This window comes from Rhagoletis pomonella, unplaced genomic scaffold, assembly GCF_013731165.1.
Source record: "Rhagoletis pomonella isolate Grant_MI unplaced genomic scaffold, Rhpom_1.0 Rhpom_scaffold_00512, whole genome shotgun sequence".
NCBI lineage: Eukaryota > Metazoa > Arthropoda > Insecta > Diptera > Tephritidae > Rhagoletis > Rhagoletis pomonella.
In genome coordinates, this window is record NW_023459066.1 from 20534 (window position 1) to 30439 (window position 9906).

Here is a 9906-nt window from a genome sequence, read left to right on the forward strand (position 1 = left end):
GTATAATTGGAGGTCAATTAGTCCTCGACTCTTCTCTATCGGGTACTATTAACGATTTAATGATATGTACGCACTTAGTCAATGAAATTTCATGTGCGGCGTTGGTACATAAAGAGAGTATTCGCTTAACAAACCTGAGCACCTTGGTTCGAATCGCGGCTGGCGTAAAATTTTATTTTAATTTTTTTTAAAGTGACTAGTCGCTTTTGTACCCGTTAGGGTTTGAAGAGGAACAATTAGGCTTTTCATAGGACATGCTCGAACAAAAGCGAACAGTTCATTCCATATAAAGAGATCAAAAGTGTTATTAGGCGCATGTTCCTTTGGGATTGCTCCCGGAGTCATTCCAGATTAGTCGCATTTTTTGCAGGGCAGTATTGTCCGGTGTAAACCGTAAGTTACTCAGACGAAAGAGAGCACAAAGCGTGTTGCCCGAGCACGATCAACTCGGTGCCTCTCCCCATTCCTCGACACTAACCTCTGCAAGAAGTAACGAGTTGCCGCGACAAAAGTTTCTCTGTCTGAATCTAGACTAAGTGCTCATTTACACACGGCGATTTTTGTTGCCACAACTCGACGTTTGTGAGAGAGAGCGGGACGAGGAAAGGAGAGGGGCACCGAGTTGCTCGTGCTCGGGCAACACGCTGTGTGCTCTCGTTCGTCTGTGTAAATTGAACCGCGGTTCACAGCTGACAACAACAATTCGCCGCGTGTAAATGAAACGAGCCACACCAAAAGGGAATGTGAAAAATCGCGTCGACAAAAGTTTCCGTGTATAAACACAGTCTAACCGATTCCGGTTGCACATTTTTGATCCCAATAGACTGGCCTCCCTCTTGCACAAGTAGCGTACTCGCTCTAGCTTACTGCGGAAGCTAATTTACAAACTCTACAAGGAAAAGCGAAAACCTTTCTTTGTGATTTTATTTGCCAGTTGAATATTTTTAAGTCGTTTGTGAAATTACGTATATTTGGCGATAATTGTGTGTATTTTGATTCTTGAAGTTGTTAAAAGTTCAGAACAAGTGTTCGAATTTAAATTAAACAAACCACAAAGTGTATTGGTGAAAAATAAGTCATACGCAGTCAACGTGTTGGGCAGCAGACCAGTCTGATTATCGACTGTCTGTATTGGACAGGAATCGAGTGGTTCATATTAGCTGCGAAATTGAATTTATAATGGTGGAAATAGCGCAAGACTTCACAAAGGGTAAAACTCCCGCAACGCTGTATGAACAATGTCTCGGCTGCTACGTCGCCAAACTCAATTACAATGTCCAAACTCTGGATAGTGTGCAGCAGTTGCGATATTTGCCACCAGGCGTACTAAGCGATGTTTATGTCATGGTAAGTTACGTGCCTACTTATACTACATTGAAAATTAAAGAGTAATATTCAGATTTTGGAGTGTATTTAAAGATTCTATAAATCTATGCCCACGTGGACAATTGGAATGAAAGAACGAACATTACCCTGATAGGCAAAAATAGTTTACCAATCGAATTCGCCATCATAAACGAAAGCGAAATTGCCAGCGAGATGCCAAAAAAATTTTAACTAAATGAACGGGATGGGAAGGTGTATACGTACATACATATGTATATATATCTAACAGTTGACGCTGAGACTTGTTTGACTCGTGCAACCAGTATGACAGATTAGCTACATATTTTGTGAAAGGTGGAGTAGCTGCTGGTAATTGTGTTTATAGACGGTTGCGCTATTCGCATTAGTGATAATGATGAAGTGCCTCCTTCACATGCTATTCTACAATTATGTGAAAAACTCTCCATGTTTGCTAACACACAGATGTATATTGTCATTACATTACATTAGCCAAAATCAGCTGGTGCAGAAATATAAACATTAGGGGTATTCTCGAAGTCTTGCACGATGCACGGATTGCACGAAATGCAAAAATACTATTCCAAATTTCGAACAGTACGAGAACACCCCATTGCAAAGAGGTAGCATGCATGGGGAGCAAGCAGCGAAATTATGTATCAAATACAATAACAAGAGACAGCAAAAAAAAATTAAGTGAGCGAGATGAGAGGAATGAGAGAAATATGTAGCAATTCCAACAACAAAACAACTAGCACAGGGTCGCTATTGTCTTGCTGTGCTATTTTGCAAAATATATACATGGGTTTCGACGTTGCATATTTTGCAGCGATAGGAAATGTTGTTTCCCATGAATTTTCTTGTTGTGTGTTTGCAATTTATGCAATCCGTGCAATCCGTGCTACGTGCAATGGCTTTGCAAGATTTGGAGAATACCCCTATTGAGTACGGAATGAAAGAATACAGTCAATCAAGGCGACCTCCAGCGGTGTACACAACAACCCATAACGAATAAAAATTGATAAGGAAAAAGTAGATTGTAGTACAATTGTGATGACTTGCAAGCACACTTTAGTTATTTGTACATACGTATTTACTTTTTGTTTGACATCACTTTTCCATTAAAATTTTTATTTGACGCATGTTTTGCAAACGTAAATACCTAGTACATATTTAGTTGTAGCCTTACGTACATACATATGTACACATGTCACAATATCACTGAGGCACAATTAAATTATTTATAATTAAATGCTAATGACCGACAATTCTATTCAGCCGCCTCAATTTCGGCAAACTGAGGGCAAGTCTATCAATTCGGTATTCGCTCGTGCTTCTCATTTAGTTTTTGTATTCCGCGTGACACGTCGCCTGCCGACTGATATGCTGCTCATACATGATTCAATAATAAATTATTATTGGAATCATGCTGCTCATATACGTAACAATAGGCTGGTGTATAATGAAACAGATACCCTTGTCAGTGTTTCATGATATCGTAACATAACGATGTTGGGGCACGGAGTAGGATTTGCAAGTTTCGAAAACGTGGCAGATAAATTAAAAACCGCGAATATATACATATGTATATGCTTTTGCTTATCTTTTGTTTACATTCCAGTTTAAGTAGTACATATTATATTTTAAATTTCCTTATCTCGCAAACATACGCAGCTATGTACATACATATATGTACATAAACATACGCAGCTATGTATACAACTTTTCACTCTAAGCCAGCGATATGTATGAATGTATAATTCGCTTGTAAACAAAGTAAGCTTTTTGATACAGGTTTATAAATACTGTACACGTTTAATTTAATCAAAAGTCATTTAACCTCTTTGTATTAAACACGAAAACTGATGCATGTATTGCGTTGAAAACAACAAATGAAATTTTTCTTAATGCTAATAAAGGAGTAGCAAGAGAAGCGCCCAGTTATATAAATGGAGACATCCATACGTACATACATATGTATGTAGGTGTTCTTAGTGAACATGAATAAATAGGTGTTCTAAAAAAACCACATAGCTTAAGACCTTCATAATTGCACTGACTCTCCACAAGACGTTTGTGAGATGAACGAAGCTAAATGCGTAAATGGGCTGGTCCTGTTGCGGCGTTTGTCTGTTTTACATATCACTTGAGCAGTATCAATGTCTTTGAACCCACTGCAGTGAACAAGCAATCAATTAAAAAGCTTGGACCATTTTTCGCACTGATAAAGAACAGCGAAAGAAAATTGCCACCGCGTAGCTATACCAGGCTGTTTGATGATTGCACATTGAAATTTTGAATTCCTTTAAAATGTAGCACAAAGTTGAAACCACTTAAAAACAGGTTGGTTATCGAGGGTAAGTTTTTTGGTGGGGGTTGCTGTTAATTTGCAAAAACTAAATTAATTCTCGAGAAAAAAAGAAAAGTACGCTTAGCTTGAGTTAGGTTTGAGGTCGCGCCCGGAAGAGGTACAGTTTTTTAAGGAGAGTTATTGCATGGTACTATTGTAACATATTTAGGCATATTACAAACATTTTACGTGGTATAAATAACCTTACTGATTGTGATTATATTCCAGATGTCCAAGCATGATGAGCTTAAGGACATGCTGTTGGAGCAGCTCATCGATTTAAGCACCTTTGAACGACTACTTCGGTTTGATCCTGTGCGTCTAAAGCTTTTTCGTTGTCTAACCGCATTGATGAGTAGCGGTAAACTTCTATCCACGCAACTTCAACAAAACTTTACCATGCGCTATCGCCAGAAACAAGACTCAACAAAATTCAACAAGACTGCTACAACTGAGCCAAGCTCAAGCTCTAATCCGCTAAAGAAATCGCCTAATTTGCCCACTACCCCAACCATGGTTGATTTATTTGCCAATGCAAGCATAAGCACAACTGTCAAAGATAATGACGTTTATGAGAACTCAAGCGTGAAAACTGAGTCTTCAGTTGTTAATGATATTGACCCAGATGCAATTTTTGAAGAATTACCTTTGGATGATTTTCACTTTGGTTTGGATGTTATCGACTTTGGATTACGGTTGGGCTCGTTTCTGTCTGAAGCCGGTTGGCTGGCGGACAGCGTAGAGATTTTACAGTGTGTAGCGTCAAAATTGCGTAACATGCCAGCGGATAAGCAACATATGCTCGTGCGGTTGGATTGCCTGCAAAGGTATGTAATTCGTTATGCACAAATCACAAATTTTAATACATTCTCTGAAATCCTTTTGTTTTTTTTTTTGCAGATTACTACATTCCCAATCTACTTTATATAGTTTTAAATCTGCCGAACGCACATTTGATGAAACGGTGGCACTGCTCAAAGAGTTGTCTCAGGACAATGTACCACGTGCATTATTAGCAAAAATTTATACTCAGTTCTCGGCCATGTACTTTGCGCGCAGTGAATATGACAATAGCCACATGTGGAGCTCCATTGCCATGCGGCATTTAGAAGAATCAACGCCAGAAAGGTATTTCTCTTTGAAATTTTAAAATTTAATCATAAATAATGCTTTGCATGGCTTTTAGGATTGCAGTAGATGTTTTGCGGCAAGGAGCCAAGGCATGCGTGGTGAAACGAGATTTTCAACGAGCGAATCTTCTAATAAGTCAAGCAACGTACAGGGCGAGGTAAATGCGCATAAGTTTTAAGCAAAATCCAAGTTTTCTTGAATCTTAATCGGTCTCGAGTTTATATAGTATATGTATTGCATTCAACATTTCGCTACAATTTCGAGAAATGGCTATGTGATGATTCTCATCTCTTTCTTCTTCTTCTTTTTTTTTTAGGAAAACCTTTGGTGCACAACATCAAAAATATGCCGACAGCTTACTCGATTACGGATTTTTCCTTCTGAATGTCGACTCAGTGTATCAAAGCGTTATTGTTTACAAAGACGCGCTCGATATTAGACGTAACATATTCGGCAATCGCAATTTTCATGTAGCAATAGCACACGAGGATCTCTCTTATGCTTACTATGTTCACGAATACAGCACCGGTAATTTCTCTTGCGCACGCAAACATGTCGAAAAAGCCATCGAAATTATGGAATACTTAGTGCCGAGAAATCATTTGGTGTTGGCATCAGCGAAACGTGTGAAAGCGTTGCTACTTGAGGAAATCGCGTTAGATAAGCTAACTGACGGAGGCGCTGATGAAGATGGACTTTTGCGCCAATCTGAGGAGCTGCATAATTTTGCGCTGAAGTTATCATTGGAAATGTTCGGCGAAGTGAACGTGCAAACAGCCAAGCACTACGGCAATTTAGGCCGACTTTATCAAACTATGAATCGATTTGAGGTACGAAGGTGTATCCGTGCTCCGTGTATAATTTTTTGTTATCGTCAAAAGTAGTTGTAGAAGGTTTAGCTGTTATTTTGCAGATCACATCTTATCAGTCAACATTTTTTAGGGGTCAGTGGATATTGAATCGACGTGATTCGGCGTACAACTTCAGCACGCTAGATGCTGGAAAAGGAATCTCCATATAAATTATAGACCATTTCATTACTTAACAATTTAACTACTATCAAAAAGCACTATTTCGCCACTACATTTTCACATATATTTTCGTTTATCCTTTACAGGAAGCGGAACGTATGCATCTAAAAGCAATACAAATTAAAACAGATCTTTTGGGTGCCTATGATTATGAAGTGGGTCTTTCGATTGGTCACTTGGCTTCACTTTATAATTATCATATGGGAAAATATCGCGAAGCAGAATCATTGTACATGCGCAGCATTGAAATTAGTAAGTATTAATAGAGTTACATGATTTTTCGATGGTTATTAGCAAATGAGGCATTGATTGAAATAGCTCGCTAAAAGGCAAAGTTGGTATAAATGTAGTACTTCGCTAAATGCTCCTTTGCCGCCAATCAACCAGAGCCGACCTATTCAAATTCTTCAAAGAAGGAAACGGTTTTAATTATTGGAAATGTTTATCACAAATTTATGTACACTTGTATGGCCAATATACTCTTCCGTATGCAGTAAAAGCCTTGTCCTCTTTATCTATCTATCTATATCTAATCATATTTTGTCTTATATCCTTACAGGTTTACGCCTATTCGGAAAATCGTATTCAGGACTAGAATATGACTACTTAGGCTTGTGTCATGTGTACGAAACACGTCGCGAATTTGAAAAGTATTTAAAGTATGCGATTATACTGGAAAATTGGCAGATGTTACGTGGCCAGAATATCGCTATGAACGTAAGACTATTAAAACAGTGTTTTAGGAAATATAAAGCTTCATTTTGTTGGGTATTCTTTCCTGTATAGAAAACCTATGCTGAAGCTAGCGACGACTACTCATTGGAAGAAGTGAAATATCAATTCTTTAACATGTGCACGCAAAATTCAACGGCAACCGCGACCACAGATACGGGAACGATCGTAGATAATTGATTGGACCCACGTACACGTACTATATATAGGCACGCCAATGCGCTCAAGACTACGTAAAACAGGCGAATAGTATTTACTTCCATATGCAGCGGCTTGACACAAAGTCTTCAATCGATTGCTTGTTCAGTCTATATTGTATATGAGGTTGTGTACTTTAAAGTGATACGCTTGAATTGAAAACTTGATTATGCTACATCGGATGCACGTACGACTCCACACACTGCTTACTTTAATTATTCTAAGCACATTTGTTTTGTTTTTGTTTTTTTTTACATATTTTCAAGAGAAAAGAACGAAACGTCCTATGTTTAATTTTTTGACCTTCATTATTATTTTAGTTTGTTGTAAATCATATGAATGAATGAGTAATGTGTAAAATATGTTAAAGAAAGCTGATTCCCGCTAAGATTTTTAAGGGTGTTAGCTGAACAAAGGTGAAGTCTATTTTTGAAAAGCTAGAAACAAATGTAGAGCTACTTTGAATTTTTAGACGCATTGCACAAAAACTCACATAAACCGATAAATTAAGCTAAGGAAGTAGTTGCTTAAACTTTTGTGGCATTAATAACAAAGTAAAAATTTACATAAACTTAGCAGAGGTGGCGTAGTACACATATTTTGTTGCTACAGCCGGTGAAAATATAAACGCTCATATGAATGATATAATGCCTTGGAAATTTTGATTTTGTGAATTAAAGCTTAGAACACATATATGTAGATATGCGATTTTTTCACATCATGTTCATTCATACAAAATATATATTAAAAAGGTGCTGTTTTATATTGAGTTACACGACGATAGCAATATTTAAAAAAAAAAATGCGTCAATACATATTAAATTTTTATTATACATTTGTATTATTGTATTTCGGAATTCGATAGCAAAATTATCCTAAATCGCGTTTATGATAAACTTGCATATTTTTTCTTATGCCCGCCACGGATTTTCCCGCTTAAAAAAGTAATGTATAATTTTTTTTTTGCTTCTTCGCAATTGTGTATTATTGGCAAGGTTTATAATTTTATATTTTAATTGGTTTCCACTTAAAAATTATGTTTTAGATACTCCAGTATATATGTTTTTTAACTTATAGTTTAGTACATACGAATTTAGTATTTGGTTTAATGTTTTATGTTTTTTCTTAGTTTTCAAGAATTTATGCGTTTGTATTAGGGCTGTGCGATTATTCGATGACTCGAGCAAGTTGGTTAATCAATTACTACAACTGAAATCTCAGTGTTTTAAAACACAATTGGTATATGTATTCATCCACAGCATTATTCTGTTGTCTTAAAAACTAAAATAAAACAATCTTTTTACAGTATACATTGTTTTTTTTCGAATTGATTCAATTCTAAGTTTTATAAGAAATTGTACTACAGGAAAACTTTTAATTTGTCGTACTAAACATATTCACTGATTTGCTTATTAACATATCTATGCTTAAAATATTGACAGAAAAACTTAAAAATTGGTAAAGAGCACGGCCAGTTAAGTGTAGAATATAGGCTGTCTTCTTAAACGCGTTAATGGAAAGCATCAGCCTATTTTTTTCCTAAAGCATGATATATCGTCACCCTTATGCTAAAAGCAGGAATGTGCAAATTTATCCATTTTGAGTTATTGGGTTGATTTAATTACACTTGAGGATGTTCTATGTTATACCAAAACCCAGAATGACATGCGTACACGAAAACCATATATTTTACAATTTCAATTGCATAAATATAGAGTTAAGTCTCATAAAAAACTTTCAAACTTAATTTCTCAAAATTTGAATTTTTACACATTCATGCTTCTGGCATACGGGCGACGATATATGTAGTTACATGTGTATATATATTCAATATGCGCTACCATTGAACGAATGCAAATTTTTAATAAAGTTGCGAAAATTCTATAAAATTATCTTCTTTGGTTAAGAAATAAAAAAGGGGGATGCTTAGCATTAATGCGTCTAAGAAGACAGACATTGCCTTAGTTGAAGTAAGAATAAAAATGGTTTATGAAACACATTTACATAAAAACTATGTACATACATACATTTATACGCACATACATAATATAAAGTGTATATAATATAATATTTAAACACAGTGCGTGCTTTGCATCATAGAAATAAAATAATTCAATAAAACTAAAAACCAATGCGTTCAATTAATTGTGCATCTTGATGTTGTTTGGACATACAGGGATACCTACAGTTTTACGCTGTCTCCGAACAGCAAATGGATTCTATGAGAAACTTTTTCATGGCAGAAATACACACGGAGGGTTGCTATTGCCTACTGAGGGACGACCGCTGTTAGAAAACACTTTTTCTAATTTAAATGTCGTCCGGACCAGGAATCGAATCCAGATCTTGAGGAGCGGCAGTACGTACCTCCAACCACTCAGCCACAGTGGCCGTCGTGATATGTAACAATAGTAGCGTTAAATTTACCTTTACGTCTGAGGTCATCGCAGACTCCTCAGGCATATAAAAATACCCCAAAGTTAGCGTTCCCACGACAGTCGGGTCTACGTAACCGGAACGACCCAGATTTATATCTGGCCAAGGACTGTCACTCCAGCAACACTCCCCAAAAAGTCGTTGGGGAATTTGTATGCTGCTACAACAACAACAACCCCAAAGTTATAGAATTCAAATAAATCGATACAAAATGCCCACTCGTTTCGTCTAGTGCAGTGATTCCCAAAGTGGACCAGGTGAACCCCCAGGGATCCACGCGAGACTCGTCGGCGGTTTACGTTGTTGTGAAAACGAAATGGGGGGTTCAAAAGTTCTAAGTGGGGGTCCACTGGTTTCGATAGTAAAAAACGAAAATGTTGTCGTAAGTTTTCCTATCAACGTAGTTAAGCAAATAATACACTACTCAATTAAGGAAGCCAAAAATATTTCAAATATTTCGCTGATTTTTGACAGGCTGTATTTCGGTGAAAAATGGTCGTATTGGGACTCTAAAAAAACATTTTTGAAGCTTTAAGACTATAATTTTATGGTGTCATTCATAAAAAATAAAGTAGCTTTATAAAAGGTTTATAAATTGAAAAATTATATGAAAGTGTCAATTTATAAAGCTCTTTAAACCTACTTTATTTTTTATGAATAAGGCCATTAAAATTTCTCGGCTTT

General features: G+C 36.6%; 1 protein-coding gene across 2 annotated transcripts; it reads left to right on the forward strand.

Annotated features, from left to right (window-relative positions):
• Positions 1–874: 874 nt before the first annotated feature.
• On the forward strand, positions 875–8094 carry LOC118751061 (amyloid protein-binding protein 2-like). Of its 2 annotated transcripts, none has more exons than XM_036485823.1 (8): positions 875–1347; positions 3923–4521; positions 4595–4822; positions 4881–4982; positions 5142–5655; positions 5943–6108; positions 6416–6573; positions 6643–8094. In XM_036485823.1, exons 1-8 carry the CDS (start codon positions 1180–1182, stop codon positions 6766–6768), a joined length of 2061 nt encoding a protein of 686 aa, XP_036341716.1. In that variant the 5' UTR covers positions 875–1179; the 3' UTR covers positions 6769–8094. The 2 variants fall into 2 exon arrangements, with proteins under 2 accessions (XP_036341716.1, XP_036341717.1); XM_036485824.1 differs by lacking the exon at positions 875–1347 and adding an exon at positions 3463–3701.
• The last annotated feature ends 1812 nt before the right edge of the window (positions 8095–9906 follow it).